This window comes from Camelus dromedarius, chromosome 8 (genome assembly GCF_036321535.1).
Source record: "Camelus dromedarius isolate mCamDro1 chromosome 8, mCamDro1.pat, whole genome shotgun sequence".
In the NCBI taxonomy this organism is placed as follows: Eukaryota; Metazoa; Chordata; class Mammalia; order Artiodactyla; family Camelidae; genus Camelus; species Camelus dromedarius.
Genome location: NC_087443.1, coordinates 71,816,881 through 71,836,303, shown reverse-complemented (window position 1 = coordinate 71,836,303; position 19,423 = coordinate 71,816,881). Strand labels below are relative to the sequence as shown.

The following is a 19,423-nucleotide window of genomic DNA, read 5'->3' as shown; positions in this document are numbered from 1 at the left end:
TTCCCCGCCCCACCTCCCAACTGAAAATGCTCTGTTTTCCAAAACTGTGAGTTAATAAGTGGATATATAACCTTGTTTCATGTCCAGGCTTTTCGAGAGCTCAGTTTTGTGGTTGTTCAGGGTTCTCTGTTCCACAGAGTGTGTTGCTGTCACTTGTTACTTCTTAGTCCCTGAGTCTTCAGATTTCACCATTTGCCTCAGATAAGGGATTTTCTCCATTTAGGGTCTCAGGTTAATGCTTTCTATTATAAAATATTTTTTTAAAGTTGCTTGTTTTGATTGATTTGATCGTTTTGATTACTTGATTGAATTGCTCCAAATTAATCAAAATATTTCTCTTGCCCGATACTTGCTAAGATGTAGCTGGTATAGATATTATGTGCCAGTTTTCTTCTGCCTGGAAAGACCTGTGAACCAGTCTTCCACCTGATGTATAGTAAATGTAGCCGCTTCTGCTAGATCCTGTAAAATGAGATCAGAGTACCCTGTGTAACTAAGAAAATGTAACACCTATAGAGCTGTATTTAAATAACAGCCTGTCTGCAGGAAGAGATACTATGCTTCATTGTCAAGTAATGTGAAAACATGGTAGAAACTCTCCTGTAGGCTGGAGTTTGCAGATTTTTGGCTGTTTGCCCTGTAGACAGACAACTTGTGACACCAACAACTAGAGAAGTTCTCATGGATAGAAGTACTATAAACAAAACCAAAATAAACTTTGCTTCTTAGACATCGTTTAAAGATGGGCAGTGTAATTCATGAAGTGACTAAAAGCATAAGATTTGGCTGCAGTTAAGTTTTATTTGGTATTGTCAGTATCAGTAGTTAATGAAACACAGATTCTAGGAGGAAGCGTTTAAGCTTTCTTTTTGCTTCAAAACTCTTTACAAGATTTATTACTGTTTGTCACTTTTGGCATTTTACTTATTTTGCATATTTTATTCAGGAAAAGGCTTTGACTTTTTTTATATGAATCTAAATTACATCATATGTAATTTAATTTCATGATTAGCAAACTGTAGTAGTCTCCCATATTAACAAAATTGTTTTAATAGCTTTTATGAAAGAAATATTTTAAGATAGAAGGTAAATATTTATTATTTTATTAAAATGTTATTTTTAAATTATTTTATAGTGCTCAAAAATAGTTTGTATTGATAAATTATTTTAGGATCTCTACCTCAGTGTCTTTTAATGATAAAAAAAAAAAAACATTCTTCAACCGTTAGTAGCACTTACCCCAGGTGGAAACATAATAGCCATCATTGGTAAGAATTTTTGATGATGAGTGATTTTCAAATCATGAAAGAAAAAGTTGTCTAAATACCTTTACAGAAAAGACTGATTGCTTCTGTATATGCCACATGGCAGAGACTTAACCAGGTTTTTAAATGAAGCGATGAGTAAAACCAGAAGCGCCCTGGTTGACAGTTTCTCCTCCAGTGCTCAGATTGTCTTGATGTAGAGTAACTTTACCTAAAAAGCTATTTGTATACAACAGAGCTCAGTAATCCTCTCTTCATTACATGTTACAACCCAGTTTTTCCTTCTCTTTAAGGTGGTTTAGATTAGAATCCAAACAAGGAAAAAGAGCCAAAAGCAGGGGTGAGATAAAGGTCAATATTCAATTTATGAGGAACAATATGACAGCAAGTATGTTTGACTTATCAATGAAGGACAAAACAAGATCTCCTTTTGCAAAATTAAAAGATAAGATGAAAGGTAGAAAAAATGATGGAACATTTTCTGATACATCTTCTGCAATCATTCCAAGTTCTCACATGCCTGATGCCAATGCTGAATTTTCAAGTAGTGAAATGCAGATGAAAGCTAAACCAAAAAAGCCTTTCCTTTTGGGTCCTCAGCGACTCTCTTCAGCACATTCTATGTCTGACTTAACTGGGGCCCACATCTCTTCTGAGAAGCTGAAGTCGGGTACCATCACTCAAACCCATCTTCTCGGACGCCAGATAGATTCCTTTGGAGCAGTTCCGGAAAGTGGTAAGTGACACGTTCTTTCTAGTTGCCCTTACGTGGTCTGAACTACCCTCTTAATTTTTAAAGTTTAACTTCTTGCAGTTAGAGAATAAAAATTGCTGTTTCTTGGTAGTATTTTCTAGGTTTTGTCACCAAATATTTATTGAGTACCTACTATACTCAAAATTGGTAAGATTATTAAAGGCAGAGCTTGTCTGCATTCAGTGCTGTATTTGTAGTATTAGATAATAAAAATGAGCCCTGGTCCTTTTTCATGGCCTGGCTTTTTTTTAACTGCCGTTTCTCCTGTCTCAAAAGCCTGACACATAAATGAATATTCCATTTCATCAGAAAACTCCTAGAAAAAAAACATTAAATGTTCAGAAGTAAGAAAGTAAATTTAATGCTAATGATGAAAAAAAGTGAGAATTTATAGCACTATGATGCCAACCCGAACCTTTAGTTTTGACATTATAATCTGTTTATGTTATTCTTTCTGAGCTACTAATTACTAATTGTCTAGCAATATACTAATTGTTATTAGCCTACATACTGTTGTACCTTAGCATTTTTAGGTTGTTTTCCTTGATTATTTTAAAGGTTAATATCTTTAAATAGCTAATTGCTCTCATTCTAAAAGCAGCAGTATGCACCCAGAATGTGTCAAATAGTGTGATGTAATGTGTCACTGATTATGTACTGACTACAAAATTGTTTGCAGGAAGTCTCAAATCTCCTCACAGAAGAACATTAAGCTTTGATACTTCTAAAATGAACCAGCCCGACAGCAGTGTGGATGAAGGTGAATCGTCTTTCGGAAGACAAAATGACCCATTTACAAATGTGACTGCTTCATTACCACAAAAATTTGCAACACTGCCAAGGAAGAAAAATCCATTTGAAGAAAGCAGTGAATCATGGGACAGCAGCATGAATTTATTTTCAAAATCAGTTGAAGTAAGAAAAGAAAATAAAAGAGAGAAAAGGGAGAAAGTTAGCCTGTTTGAAAGAGTGACTGGAAAAAAAGACAGCAGAAGATCTGATAAACTTAACAATGGGGGATCTGATAACCCTTGTGACTTGAAATCACCTAATGCATTTAGTGAAAATCGCCAGGACTATTTTGATTACGAGTCAACCAATCCGTTTACAACAAAATTCAGGGCTTCAAATGTAATGCCATCTTCAAGGTAAGCTTAACATGGGGGAAGTTATACTCTTCTGGAAAATATTGTACTTGAAAGTATCAGATATCCCTTTTAAATACTTGCGTATTTTAAATTCCTTTTACTTTACTTGAAAAAAAAAATTCTTATCTTATTTTTATAATTAATTTTGGAGCCAGGCAACGTTGCATACATCTTTGGAATTGAACTTTTTATCTCAGAAGGATACAAGATTCTTAATCCCTACATAGTTTATTTCTGCTTATGTTCGCCAGAAATTCACCGAAACTTTCAGAGAGAACAGCATGGCTTTTGATGAGACATGATGAGAGTGAATGAACGGTGGGTGTTAATTCAAGCCAGAAATTAAGGTGATATGTTGTGTTTCTAGATATTATTTTTCAGAGTTTAGTTATGAATCAATAGCAGCCTATGGGCTATTCTTTAAGAAATACTGGCTTAAGTTAAGTATTAATAGTTTTCCTTATAGGTGTTAACTATCCTTATTAAATGACAATTTGAAGTAGTTTTTATTTGTGGATGTTTATTAGAAGTCAGTGAACCTTAGGGGTACTGTAAATACATGAAAGAGTATCTGTAATGATGACTTACAGTCATAGAAATAATCTATCACCATAAACTTTAGATTTTAAACATCTGAGTTCTCAGGTATATAATGGTACTTTGTAATGCCTTAAATGTATGCATTTAAGTAAAATTATGGATTTTGCAGAAGTGAATGGTGGAATAGCTGACTAAGGAAACCTCAAGCAAAGTGTAAGATGAATTTATTGGAATCTTACGCAGTTAGCACGGAAGAGTGTGGTAGACTGCTTGCCACGTAACATGAACATTCTTTCCCTAGGTGGAAACGTATGGTGTTCAGACCCAAATGGGAAACCTGGCTCAGTAGCTCTGTGACCTCTCTCAACGTCAGCATCTCCATCTTTGGAAAAAAGAAAATAATACCTACTTGATAGGATTGGGGGATGATAAATGATTAAGTACATGGTACCAAGCCAGGCCCCATATAGGGAACCCATAATGATGGTTGCGCTTACGTTTTATATAGTGCCATGTCATACTGAATTCAGAAACAGTGCTTTGTTTTGTCCCACCATAAACAGAACACAGAACCGACAATCAGCTTTTTAGGCTTTGATCTTCCCCGCCTGTCTTCTCATCTTCTCATATATGTTAAAACATGGATTTAAAGTTTTCCAGGGAAAGTGTATGTCTCTTTGTTTTCTTTTATCTATAAATGGGCATTTACTGTGGCTTTAGAAAATAGTGTTTGGTTTTCTTTAGAGACTGTACTCCAAAGAAATACGTTTTTATTATATGATATTAATATTTTATTGGAGAGTCCATGGTTTCAATATGCTGTTCTCAAATATTTCATTTTGGCATTTTACATAATATTTCACTTCACATATTGCATTGAGTCTTACACTACAGAGGTAAATAGAAATGTATTTGCTCCTCCCTGCCCATAACAACTTTTTTTGAAGAAGAGTATTAAAAACAGCTATTGGAGATAATTTAGAGATTGGGTAGTTTACATAATTTTAGAGTCAAAGAAAAGCGAGAAAATGGGAAATGGGAGAAAAATTGTATTTTTAAATTTCGGCAGCATATGGAAAATAGTATCCTCAGATTTTTAATTGCCTCATACTTGGATGGTTTACATGAACCTAAAAATTAGTGTTTTAGAAGTGAGTGTGGCATTTTGCCAGATTTAGGCTTTGTTTTGGGCTACCTCAATATCAATGTTGTTTCCATCAAAATTAGAGCTGTTTCATGATATCTGTATAAAATGATTGTAAGTATGTAAAAAGCGATAGTTTTTTTTAAGATTTTCTCTTCTTCATATTCACATGATGCCATCTATGAGGACAAAAACGTTTGTAGATTTCTGTGAAGTTGCTCCTCCTTTTTGTGTCACAAACCATCTTTGTGGCAAATGTAAAACATTTGCAGCCAAGGGGTAGCTCTAATTAATAGTATACAAAAGAAGGATTGACTGTAAGTAGATCTAGGAAAAGAGTGTAGTTCACATTTTTTGGAAAGCAGCTTTATCTGGAGTGGAATCAGGGAAGATACAGTCGAGGTAGTTTGGCCTTGCAGTGTATTTGTGTATATCATTCCTCAGTTATATGGGACATTTTAGATTTCTCATGTTAGCATCTAAACCAAATGCACTTTTGAAGCTACAGACTCACATCACTAGGACACATGCTGTTGATTATTTTTTTCCCGTAGTGCTAAATGGATCTATTTACAGAGTCTCTTGGACTCTTGCGACTGATGTTTGTGATGTTTGCTGAACAGAGTCAAGAGTGAAATATGTAGCTGTGAACCTGGATATTGTTAGAATGAACTGGCTGCCCTGGGATCACAGGTACACGGGAACCGTGTTGTTACCCTCTGGGTGAATAATGTGTATCATTATTGGAAAACTGGAGACCTTTCCTTATGCCAAATAATTTTAGGTACTAAGGAATACTTACTTAAAAGTTAGGGTTTTTATTTCTTTGTGAGTAAAGTCCACCTGAAGAAATCACCTAGTAATCACAAAAAATATTGCATCTTGCTTCTGTTCTTGGAATAGATCCCACAGACTGGCATAAAACGGAGAGAGGAAATGAGTTAGGCTTTTTGTTGGGTTATTTCAATAAAGAGCAGGGCTCTCTGAAACAGTTTTTCGTATAGTTTCTAATTCTTGGTCTCTTTCCTCTTCCATGCCCCCACTTCTTTGAAGCCTTTCTTACCCTTGTATGAAGAGGTAGTTGCTCCTTGTGCCGCAGTGTTTCCTACCTAAGTCTTACTTCTATGGACATCACATTGTTTACTAATGTGACCAGCCACTTTTTTCCCCCTCTCTCCACCATGGACATCTTGAGGGCCGGGTCTGCACTTCATTCATCTTTCAACGCTTAATCTCCAGCATGATGCTTGGTAGGTAGCAGATGTTAGAAAATCATTTTTTGAATAAGTGAGCAGAGTATAGCAGATGGACTTCCTAAAATGCAGCTTTCATTCCCTCAGTCCCTTAGTCTCTTGCTTCCAGCCCAGTGTGGGCTGTGAAGGTCTTTCTGATACACCAAAAACAGACGTGCAAAGGCAGATGTGTGCATTTTTAGATACAACTAAGCATGATTAGAAATCTAAGTGAATTTTAAGGGACTACTAAAATTTAATATTCATACCCTAACTAGCACATTTCTGGAATTTGTTAAGAACTCTGTAGTAGTTAGGATAGGTTGTCAGCTGCAATAAACAGCCTCTGATCTTGTGGCCTTGTCTCAGTAAAGTTTATTGCTCTTTGTTGTCACAGTTTCATTCCCTGAGATGGGGATGGGAGAAGTGGGTGCTTCGTTCCATGCACTCATTCAGCTCCACACAGTCACTCAGGAACCAGGCACCTTCCTTCTTGTGATGCAGCCATTTCCCACACGTCCTCCAAGGTCATGTGGCAGGGAGAGCGGAGGATCACACGTGGGACGTCTTCATTTGCCAGGCCTGGCAGGGGTACCCGTGACTTCCCCGTGTGTACTACTGGCTGGCGCTCGGTCATGTCCCAACCTCAGTGCAGCCAATTAGGAAACAGGGTTTAGCTGTGGACCCAGAGGAAACTGAATTGGGTGTGGTGAGTATACAGTATTGCCCTGGATGCCTGTTCTAAGAAGACTAGATACTAACGCTTGGCATGCTGTAAAACCCCTACTACACGTGTACATGAAAGTGTAGTTGGAACTCTTGTAATTTTCAGGAAAATGTTTTATCAGTTTATTACTGGTATTGAGTTGTGTTCTAGAATTGCTCCTCCTCTTGCTTTTTAACTGTAATTGACGGTAGCTTAGCAGCATCGGTATCAATGAATTTGTTGTGCGGTTAACCCCACAGATTGTAAAACAATGCTTTTTTGCATCAGCAGTATTTACCTTTCTAAAAACAAGTATTTCTGAATGTTCGTTACGCCACTTTTCAATGATGTGTTCACAACCAGCTCTTCTGTAATACTGGGCTAGTTTCCCACTGTGGGGTGGGAATAGGTGGGTTTGTTCACTGAGCCAGATTTCTTTCTTTCTTTTTTTTTTTTTTTCAACAGAGACAGCTAGACCGTTCACTTAGGTAGAGACATGTGACCACGTTCTGGCTTATCAAAGACTTAATGGAAGAGATGGAGGGTCAGCCCTCCACATCCCTGGGTTCCACATCTGTGGAGTCAGTCAACCTCGATTTGAAAGTATTTCGGGGGCAAAAATTCCAGACAGTAAAACTGGAATTTGTTGCATGCTGGCAGCTACTTACATAGCATTTACATTGTATTGGGTATTATAAGTAATTGAGAGATGATTTAAAGTATATGGGAAAGATGTATCTAGATTATATGCAAATACGACGCCATTTTACATAAGGGACTTGAGCATGGAGATCTTAGTAATCTCCTGGGGTCCCAGGACCTGTGCCCCACAGATACCGAGGGATGGCTGTATGCCAGTTACAGTCTAGTCCATGAAAACCTCCTATACAGTCCTCCCTGTTGCCTGTCTTCTTCCATACCCTAGACCAGAGGTTGGCAAGCTAGGCTGGTGGCCCATTCTGGCTTGCTGCCTGTTTTTGTAAATAAGGTTTTATTGGAACCATTTGTTTATGGCTGCTTTTGTGCTATAATGGCAGAGTTGAGTAGTTATGACAGAGACTGTGTGACCTACAAAGCCAAAAATATTTGTTATTTGACCTTTTACAGAGGTAGTTTGCTGAACCATGGACTAGCTAAACGGAAATCTTTAAGAAAGGCAGAGCCATAAGATAGGAGCAGCCTAGGACCGCGAATGCATGTGGAAGTTCTTCTAATGATCGAGAATAACCCTTGAACTTTGTCTTGAATGATAAATTCTCAGAATATCAAGTTACTGTGATTTTTGCATATATTTATAATAGCACTTAGCATTAATATTATTTAGCATTTAGGGCACATAGTGGCTCTTCTTCTGTTTAAGAAAGCCTAATTCAAAAAACTGTCAGAACCGCTGATTTGCAGCACCAAATCCAAACTCTTCTTTCTAATTTTCAGGGGTTGCTGTAGACTTCTCTTAATGATCCAGCTTTTCCTGTACTATTCCTCACCTCTCTGTTCTAGGTGAGTTAATTTCCTTAGCGCACCTCTCTACCCTGAGTTCCTTGTGACTCTTGCCAACTCCATTCCTTGGCCCAGTTGTGGAATGCACTCTTAACTCATCTCTGAGTGTCCTAAGCCTGGCTACCCTTGATGCTAAAAGCTCTTTAATCCTATCTTGGTCGATAACATAGTGTTCCCTTCTGTGGAATTCTGCCGATACAGAACATAATTGCTGTGTGATGTTTATTGTATCTAGGTTTTGGCCCAACTAACCTGCATGAACTTCTGAACAGTTGTGCTGAATCTTTTTTTGTGGGTGCCTGCAGCGCCTGGGTCACCGCGTGGCCTCAGTGCCGATCATCAGGGGCACCCGGGGATTTTTTTTTTTTAAACTGCAGTTTGTTGGGTCCTACCTCAGACTGAATTAGAATCTTCAGTGAGTATGCCCTGAAATGAAAACCAAGATTTTAAAAAACTTCCTACTGATTCTGAGGCTTAAAAATTGTCGATCTAAATCACATCATTTATTTCATAGAAGTTCATTAAGTACTTACTTCAGGAGTTGTGCTCGTAAACTGGTAATGGAATAGACAGTTCAGCCCCATTAGCTTTGTTTATAGGGCCCTAACTAAGGTAGAAGGATCAGTAAGGAGATCAGCTTGACTAAAACAGGGATGTGGAGAAGAGTACGGACTTGGCTGAAAAGCTAAGAAACACCTAAATTAGAGTAGGCACTGAAGACCAGGCAGAAATGTCTGACTGTTAAATGTTTACGGCATCTGAGGGATGAATGGTTTCTCAAGATTGTTCAGTAGTGATGAACAGCAATATTTTTAAAATATGCTTGTGTTTGTATGCTACCTGTAATAAATTGAAGAGAAACTCTGTGATGTGTATTCTTCTGAGCCTCTAGTTTAGGACTGAAGAACTCCTCCTGGTTAAGGGAATTCATTAATATAAGGAGTAAATTCCTTATGTTGTGTACGTCTTATCCTGAAATTTAAAAAAAAACAGTCAGTCACACAAGCATACTCTGTATGATGGTTGTTTAATGTTACAGGGGCAGCTCATCAGAGCAAGAACTTATGGGAGATCTTTTTACGAAGGATTTTGTTTTGGGAACACCCTTCTATTGAGTGACCTGCACAAAGAACAAGCCTTCCCTTCTTTATCTTCTGCCTCCTTGTAGTTGTGAATACCATGTAGCAGATTTCAGTTGTGCTGTGATTACTTAATGGTATGCTTTATAGTAATAGTCCTAGGGTCATTGATTTTACTAGAACATGTTATGTGTGTATTTCCCTTTGCAGTATTTGCTGTGGAAGAACCTGTATGCTGCTTAGCTGCTGAATTTAGGCCAAACATATTTTTTACAGCACTACATAAATAGTGTCTGAGATCAGTACTTCAGGTTGCTCACTAGTATTTCATAATTTTGCATGGTAGTATGCCTTTTACTTTGGGGATCAAGTTAACCTAGTTCTCCCTTCCCTTCGTCCCTCCCTGCTTACTTTAATCAGTTCCTGTCAATGGTTGTATCATAGGTTTCTTAGAAGCTACAGAAAATTGGTTACCTAGAATGTATATTTAAATGTGTTTCTAATTTTCACACATCAAAAATCACCATAGGCTTTTAAGCATGTAACCATTATTATTAAGTCGTATAACATGTCCATTAAAAAGACGAGACTGTTCTCTGTAGACGTACATCTTGATTTTAAAAAGTTATAGTAAACAAATGATCCTAAAGAGAAGATCCTATTCATAGTTGGAAAACTTTCATTTTTATAATGCTCCGTATGGACTTTTTTTTCCTGTATAAGTTTAAAGCTCAGTCTTTGGCTTAATAAACCTTAACATACATAAGGTTTATTTCAATAGCAATATTTATTTTTGTCCATATTTGTCTAATATTAAAGATAATCTGCCTGTTATTCATGGCAGCCTATAAATCTTTTATAGGCTGAAAATTCATAGCCTCAGGTATGAGGCAGAAAGCAAAAACTTTTGAGATGATTTTTGGAGCCATTAATCCATTACTGCCCAGGGATTTACAGAATGTATCCAATGAAACGTTGACTGGGAGCATGAAATACGCGATTTGATTAGTTCCCTTAACACTAACTAGAACTTTTATGCTTAACTCCCCAGATACTACTTGAAACTTTTTTACCCTTTGTCATCCTAATACTCATTATAATAGCTCTCATTAATTGGTACATCTCTCAATGGGTTAATTTGCAGATACCAACCATGCCATCCTTTTGCTAACTTACAAATGCAATTTGGTATTTATAGACTTCAAAATTGAAAACAAAAAAAGCTCTAACAAAAAAAAACAAAAACAAAACTTTGGTAAGTTATTATTATTTTGAGCTGAGAGATTGAGATACAGAGAGAATCTGTGAGAGAAGAAAACAAGCCAAAAATATCCACAAAAACTACTGTAGGCTAATAAACTGATGTGAAAATTTCTCAATTTACAGCACTTGACAGGTGCTAAAAGAAAAGCATCTTTAATTTTAATGTGTTGTTAGGACCTCTTTAGAGAGACTGTACAAGTTATTAACAAGGTCCTCTGAGACAGGAGACGGGTAATTAACAAGACCTATGGAGATATAGTTTAGGTAATTAACGAGCTCTTAGGCACTGGACACGGGATAACACATAGCGAGTCCAGTAGTTAAGGAGAACAGGTTGTTATGATATGATCAAACACGAGATGTAGTATGTAAGTCCTCTTGAGGTTTCTGATAGGAAAGTATTAAGATTATATTCTAGTGACGCCAGTGCACTAATTTTTGTAAAGCAGTATGTAAATTTTTTGGTTTAACTTTTAAGATAGTATTTGAAAAGATTATTTCTTTGTAAAGTCAACAAGCAGGGAAGCTTGTTACATGTAGATTAATAATCTTCATTATTTGTAATTAATGAACATTTATATTTTGAGAATAGTACATTGGAAAGACAAATGATGTGTTTTATACTTTTATTGTCCTGTTTATTTTTCATCTGTGGCCTGTTGGCTAAAATTGCCTATTCCAAATTGGCAGTCCACTTTCCTTGTCCACTTTAAAACTAGTTCTAGGCCAAAGAGAGGACTTTCCTTCCTCAGTTTGATTTTTGCATAATGTGCACAGATCCCTCCAGTCATGCTCCTGTCGTACCTTCAAGTCTGAGACTAGATTGTCCCAATTTCAGATACTTGGTCTAATTATTTCTTGTGTAAATTTGAAATGTTGGGGGTATGAATTGAGTTTTGGTTCAGAAAACTCACATAGTCAGCAAGCCTTTATTAAAAACATGTTATCCTCCGAAGATTAAGAATATGAAGAAATCCTTTGCAGGTCTCCTGATTTATCCCATTGCCTCCTCAGCTTGGCTGCTCTAGTCCATCAAGATTTTTTCCAAATTTCAGATATGATAATCGAATGATATTTTCATTATTTTTAGGTGAATATCAATATTTTTGGATATAGCAATATTTGCTGTATACAGGGAAAGCAGAGGTTATTAAGATATAAATCCTGCTCTTAGAGCTCATAAAAACAGGCATGTAAATTATTAGGTCTGAATTCTGTGCCAAGGACTGGACATTGTATAGGCATTGGAAAACTGAAAGATTTTTAAGTTGGATTGTGATGTATTCAAAGTAGTATCTCAGACAGATACCCTGTAGCATGGGGGGTTCTGCTGGGGACAGGAGTGGGAAGAGGGAGGAGGCCTTGGGGCAAGAGAACGAGTTAGGAAGTTACTGATTGTTGAGAGTTGACGGAGGTCACTTGGCAGTGAGGATGGGAAAGAAGGGAGCATCTCTGAGATATGTTTCTGGGCTAGAATAGAATAGGAGGGGTTTAACCATCATGCTGTTGTATGTGTATGTGGAGAGGAGGGATAGTGGGGGATTGGTAAAGGAGAAAAAAACAAAGATTATTCCAATGATACGCCTTCAATCGGCTTCTTAAATTTGATGAATCACAGTATTATAAAAACTGTATTATATCAATGTCAGATCTGTGGTCTTTGAGTCAGACTTGGCATTTCAGTCTTGATGGAGAGGTTTGAGTTTTGGGCTTTTGTTTTTAATGAGGTGCTGTCTTATTTATTTTAGAGTTTTGTTTTTACAAAATAGAAATTATGTGTTTTGAGTTATTCAAGGCAAGCAAGTTGGTATCAGTAAAGGTTCTTGAGTGTTTTTGAAAGCTGGAAAATACTTTGGCTTTTTGAATACAAGAGTATGCATTTCTGTAACTGCTTATGGACTTCACGCATTTAAAATGTGTTCACTTCAACACTGTAGTTGCTACATGTACTTCTCTCCAGTGGTTTTTGGCTTTACCAAATCTTACTCCCTTTGGACCCCTTTTGTTAGTCTCTCACTAAGAGAATAAATTCTGTTTTTTATACTTTGCCCCTACTTCTGTGCACCACTTTTCCAGGCCTCCTGTTTCTGTATTTAGAACATTTCCTTTTGGACCACTGTGATCCACCTGTGGTTCACTTTTTTCGTAACAAAAAAGCTTTAACTTTTGAAATACAGGTAGTTTTTCTATAAATATAATACATGGTGGTAGTGTTACCTGTGGCCAGAGTGTTTGAAATAGCTGCTGGTGATCAAAATTAAAACAGTTAATTTGATTTTTAAATGATCTTCCTTTTAGGCATTTAACTAGTTTCTAAGAATATTGGGATCTGGACATTTGACATTTGTCTCCTTGAACTTACATTTTAAGGATAGATCGTTGCTCTTTGATTTGGTGATCAAATATAATATGGTATTATTATGTGACAAAATAATTATAATGTAAATATAAATATAAATATGAAAATATGATATATAAATATTTTAAATATATATTAAATAAAATGTTCTATGTATTTTATATATTTAAGCTTAGAAATCTTTCTGACAAAGGTGCTAATACCACTTAAATGGAATTACATCAATCAGCTGGCCTAGAATAAAACTTAATTCAGATTGCCAGTTTAAAAAAATTGTTTTAACAAACATGTATGGTAAAACTCTACTGGGGCTGGAGGTTGAAGATAGGATTCATCGATTACTAGTAGCTTCCCAGCAGTGACCTATAACCCAGGCAGAGTGAACCGTGTTGAAGGCGGAGTTTGGTGCTAGAAATTGGGGTGCTGCTTCTTCAGGGAAGAGACCTTTGAACTTTTGTTCTTCACCATTGAACATGATTTTTTAAGTTGGGGAGTGACTAGATACACAATTGTTCTAGTAAATAGCAAGAAAGCTTATTTAAAAATTTGTGAGATGCATTTTGAAAGAATGTTTTCTAAATAGTGACTATACACTATTATATCATTAGCTCTCTCCTGACTACGTAGTAATTTTACCGTTTCTTTCCTGTTTGGAGTCATGGAGCTGTAGTGTGTGCCTGTCATTCCCTGCCTGGCTCGCTACTTCGGGCTCCCAGGAGCCAATTAGTGAGTGCCCTGCAGCGGCTCTGCCTTAAGTATAACAACCTCTTTGTTATGGAGCTTGGTGTGGGAATGGGGTATTCAGGTTAATCACGTATTTTGTTTACTTGAGGTGTACAATATATTTGTTTCATGTAGATTTTTTCACTTTCAAAGAAATGAAATATGCCCCTAAATAAATTAAAAATGGAAATCATACCAAACGTAATTTAACATTTGAGTCAGAAGATAAATTTGATTAACTCCTTCTACCCAAGGGTTTTTCATTGTTACTTGAAAATATAAATATAGTAATGGTAGAATATCCTAGAAGGAGTACAGGATAGGTGTTAAGAATTCAGGCTTAGGACTCAGGTCTGGATTTGAGTCTGCTGAATAGCTGCATGACCTTACTTAACCTTTCTGAGCCTCATTGTAAAATGGGAAAACAACCTTCGTGTTGTGGAAGAGATCAAATAATGTAACGCACATAAAGTGCTAAGGGTAGGCTTGCCCCATAGTCAACCTGGAAACGGTAACTCTGGCTGTGATCTTAGTACAAAGCATCTACAGAATATAAAACAGTTGCTTTAAATATGTTAAATGAATTTATTAACAAGTAATAATATATTCTCAACTTAAAAAATTGTTAAAGAACTTAGGAGCTCATGTTTTCGCTGACTGATGAAGGACATACATTTGGTAGAAAACAATAAATTTGATAAAAGTTTTTTTCAAGATGTATGTTCAAAAATAATCTTTGATGAAGTAGAATTTAAACCACGTTGAAATTAAGTATAAGTATTCCCTGTTTTTAAGTAGAAAATTTCTTCTATTACTTTCAAGGCAAAGGTGTCATAATCAGTATTGCTGTAAAATCCTGTGTTCAGAAATTGTTGCACAACGCTAATAAGGACGGTGCAGGGTCCGTATCTAAGCTTTGGCTTTACCTTCAAGCATGGTGAATATTTCCCAAACTCATGTGACTGAGTTCAGATTAAATCGTTTGAAACTACTGTAAGAAAGAGAAATGCTGTTTCTGGAAAACTCCTCAGAACATTTCAGAGTCCCTTTGGGAAAAGGGTCTCTCCTTGCCTTAGGACATTCACACAGGCAGCAATGCCTCCCTTCTAACCAAGGTGTAGTAGTTGGGTTTTTCATTGCTTTGTCAGTGAAAGTACCCTCTTTTGTTTTTGTTTTTCACCAAGAGTATAAGATTCTACTCAGGTAGTCTCTGAACTCAATGCTCTTCAGTATGCCTGAAATAATATTAACTGTATTTTTAATGTTCTGTCATTCTAGTTTTGAAAAAATATATTTCTCAATTAGAAAAAACCATATAACTAAAATTTGAATGTGAGATATTTTTGGATTGACATCAATTTATTTTATGGATTAATATCTCATCTACTTATAGGGACGGGTGGGGTCTTACAATGTCTCCTGGTACCTTCTGTCTTTAGATTACTAAACAGCATGTATTAGAGTGACATTCTAAAATATATTTGTTTTAGAATTTAATAACAAGTAATGGACATTACTTTTCTTTCTCATGTAAGAATTCTGTTATTGTTGTGAAAGAAGGATGCATGAGGCAGTGTGTCTTTGACATCATAAGCAGGTTACATACAAAATATGTAATTGTCCTGATTGGAGGTACAGTTAGTAGATACTGATGGAGATAAAAATGACAGGAGGTTGAATGGGTACAGTTAGGCAGTCTAAGCATCATGGAAAAGGTAAAGTCTCAAAGGATGGATGTATGAAAAGAGAGGAAAGGGCTTCATGAATGGAGATTAAAATGAGAAAAGGCAACGAGGTAAAAACTAGTGTTGTAAGTGGCTCTCAGGGACCCAGCCTACCCTAAACTCTTAAGGTTCGGGTAGTAGTGGAGATGAGACCTTACTATTAGGAGCTTAGCATGCTAGGATGGAGAATTTGCACCTAATTCTAGAGTGAGTATAAAGATTTTTCAGCATATGAACAATATGACTGGAGTACAGTTCTAGGAAAACCCAGAGAACAGTGCTGTTGCGGTTGCTTGTATGATGTGGACCTGAATGGGAAGGGATGACGTGAAATCAAAGAAAGATGCCAGTGAGATTCCATTTCATCGCAGGGTGTTCTTGAACATTGGAGGCCTTCCTGGTGGCCAGAGGGCACCATGGCTTCTTTTCCAGAGCTTGGCTTTGTCCCAGGTGCAGAGCCAGCTTGGGGTACTTTTGGCCCAGGGTATTGTGGGCCCCCCAGCCAGAGTGACAAGTTTCCTAAAGATTCAAGGAGAAAAGATTTCTTTTTGTATCAAAAGAAACATGATTATGGTATGTATGTAGTTAAATGTAAAAATTAACCTGAATTTTGAAGTTAAATTTGAATGTCAAAGACATTTTATACTTATTCTCAGATTTATTCTCATGCATCAGGGGTACTAAAGAGAACAAAGTTTGAGAACCGTAGTCTTAAAGAAATGGAGAACTTCTGGAATTCATAGAGCTTATGTTTGGAAATTTGTGGATTGTTTGATTGACTATATTTAAAATAATTATGTCTTTTTTTCACCAGGAGAAAATAGTATGAGTTAAACTTGATTGAACATGATATTCTTGATGAAACAAGCCTCGATTTCATGGATATCTGTCTATCAGTCCTCAAGTCTTACATATTCATTACCACTTCATGATAGAAAAGCAGCTAGGTCTGAATTTGCTGTCCATGATCTTTGGTGTCATTGTCCACAGTTTCTTAATTGTTTTGCCTGTGAGATCTCATGAAAGATATCCTGTGAGAATAATAATAAGTAAATTACTGTTAATCCCCATAGACGTTTATGTATTAGGTTCTGTTTTGCCATCCAGGTATTAAGCGTGCATGCCCACTCCCAGGAGAGATAATGGAGTATTTTAATCTATAGTATCATTAATTTGATTTGGTACTGACACCCCCCCCCAAAAAAAAGGAGAAAGGAATAAAGCAATATTGAGGTGCATCTTGGCCCTTAAGCCATGTCTGCATGTATAAAAAACATAATTGAAATGTGCTAAAGGTGGTTTCCTAGTTGAATCTCTCTGGACACTTCATTTTTTAGGGCTTTTATAAAGAGGATCATTAAAGAATATTTCCTTAAACTCCTTTAACATTGAACTTCTATGGAATAAATGCTTGCAGAATTTACCAGAAAACTTTCAGTTAGTCTGTATCGTGGTCAAATACCTAAACTGGTAGACCTGGTTGGTAAACTGGACAAACTGGCTCATTGGACTGATTTTATTGGAAGTCACCAATTTGAAGCTTATTTCAATTCATATTGGCATTTGTAAGTATCAGAGTAATTCTGTCTTTGAAAGAACTGGAAAGTACTGCATTGGTAAATAGATTGTGAGGTCTTGATAGAAGTAATCTTTGTTATTCAGAAGAGTGACTTCCTCTACTCTTGGGGACTTGATACCTAGTTGTCAAAACCTGTATTGACCCACTGTTGATTTACTCAGTCAACTAGTAGCCCACTTTTTAGAAACTTTTATTAAGCACTGGCTATTAATTTACTCAGCATACATTTGTTAAGCTCTGCCCTGCCCTAGGCACTGTGTCAGATGCTGGGACTGAAAAGGTTGAGATGTTCCTTCCTTCGGGCAGTCTGTAGTAGGAATGGGTGGGGAATCCAGGGATTAAGATCGGTACCCAAAATGCAAACTTAAAAAAATTTATTCTTAGAGCAGTTTGAGAGCACAGCAAAATTGAGCAGAAGGTACGTAGATTTCCCATGTACACCTTACCCACACACATGCATGATCTCTCCCGTTATCAGCCTCCCCCACTTGAGTGGTACATTTGTTACAATTGATTTTATGTTGACACATCATAATTGTAATATTCATTTAAGGTTCCTCTGTGTCTTTTCATGGCTTGGTCGCTCATTCCTTATTTAACACTGGATAATATTCCATTGTCTGGATGTACCAGTTTATCCATTTACCTACTGAAGAACATCTTGGGTACTTCTAAGTGTGTGCAGTTATGGATAAAGCTATAAACATTTGTGGGCAGGTTTTTGTGTAGACATAATTTTCAGTTCCTTTGGGGTAAATACTTTGGAATGCAGTTGCTGAATTGTTTGGTTAAATTTTCTGTTTCTCCACATCTTCATCAGCATTTGGTGTTGTCAGTGCTGTGGATTTGGCCATGCTGATAGGTGTGTAGTGGTATCTCATTGTTTTAATTTTCTTTTCCTTGATGATACATGATGTGGAGCAACCTTTTATGCTTACTGACATCTGTATATCTTTGATGAGGTATCTGTTGGGATCCTCGACCCATTTTTAAATGGGGCTGTTTGTTTTCCTATTGCTGAGTTTTAAGAATTCTTTGTGTATTTTGGATAGCAGTCCTTTATCAGATATGTCTTTTGCATATATTTTCTCTCAGTTTGTCGTTTGTCTTTTCATTCTATTAACAGTGTTTCTCATAGAGCAGAAACTTTTAATTTTAATGAAGTCCAGCTTATCAATTCCTTCTTTCACAGATCATGCCTTTGGTGTTGTATCTAAAAAGTCATTACCATATCCAAAATCATCTAGATTTTCTCCTGTGTTGTCTTCTAGGAGTTTTACAGTTTTGTGCTTTACATTTGGATCTGTAGTCAGTTTTGAGTTAATTTTTATGAAAGATGTAGGGTCCGTATCTAGATTCGTATACCTTACATTGGAATAGCACTTTGTCATACAGAACATTTCATTTTAACTCTCTTTTAATCCAATTTGAAATAGGTGGTGGAATTTTCTATTTCTTAATAAAAACAAAGTATGAAATTTAGAATAGTGAAATAGGTTGTACCTGGGTACTGGGTGGTGAACGATAAGTTTGGAAAGATAAATGTTGTCAAATCCAATAGTCTTTGAAAGCCAGGTTGAGAAATTTTGTTATTGTTCAGGGGGAAGTTGGAGGCCAGAAGTTTTTTGACAGATGAATAATGAGGTTAGACTTGAACTTTAGAATATCTTACCCAGCCAGGTGCATAGGCTGGATTAGACAAAGGAGTGGCAGAGACCATGAGGAGGCTGTTGTGACAATCATTTTGTAACCAGTTTACACAGACTATGTATGACTGAAGATATCAAAACTGCTGACTTTGATAAAACATTGGCACGTACATATGCAAATATATACATGTATAGGTGCAAAACTCAAAATAATTTTCCATCTCCGTGAATATATTTGAACTCTTGGTGCATTTGTGCATGTTAATTTTTAAAATTAATTAATTAATTATTTTAATTGAAGTATAGTCAGTTTGTAATACTGAATCACTCTGCTGCATATCAGGAATGAACACAACATTGTAAACTGGTCGTGTGGTCTTGTGATCAGAAAGGCAGCAGTGCAAGTGAGTGGGGAGGAGACAGTGAGAGATCCATCCAGAAGCGGATGGGGAGGACCTGGAAGGTTCCTGGTGAGGCACACAGGCTAAAAAGGCTGGAGTCAGGGGTGTCTCTGAGGCTTTCCATTTGGTGACCAGGAGATGGACTGTCACCAGAAGGAGGAAAATCAGACAGAACTGATAGAAAAGTCAAGATGATGATTGTTTGGGGAGAACTTTGAGGTGCGGCTAAACTGTCCAGTCTGAGACTTTAAACAGACATTTATTTGTAAAGGTGATATTACAAAGGATAAAGTGATTGTGGTTGAAAATAAAAGATTTAGCAGTCATCAGTCCATACAGTGGTGGTAGTCGAAGTAG

The 19,423-nt window shown here is 36.6% G+C and overlaps 1 protein-coding gene across 2 annotated transcripts in view; it reads left to right on the top strand.

The window, feature by feature from the left end:
* RAB11FIP2 (RAB11 family interacting protein 2) overlaps positions 1-19,423 on the top strand; it is a 40,033-nt gene that overhangs the window by 4,446 nt on the left and 16,164 nt on the right. Inside the window, exons 2-4 of one of the 2 annotated variants that reach the window (XM_031461846.2) lie at positions 1,559-2,001; positions 2,699-3,167; positions 3,419-3,485. In XM_031461846.2, coding sequence (XP_031317706.2) covers positions 1,559-2,001; positions 2,699-3,167; positions 3,419-3,482 — 976 coding nt within the window. In that variant the 3' untranslated portion in view covers positions 3,483-3,485. The remainder of the gene's footprint in view (positions 1-1,558; positions 2,002-2,698; positions 3,168-3,418; positions 3,486-19,423) is intronic. The other variant, XM_010998941.3, reaches the window with a different exon arrangement.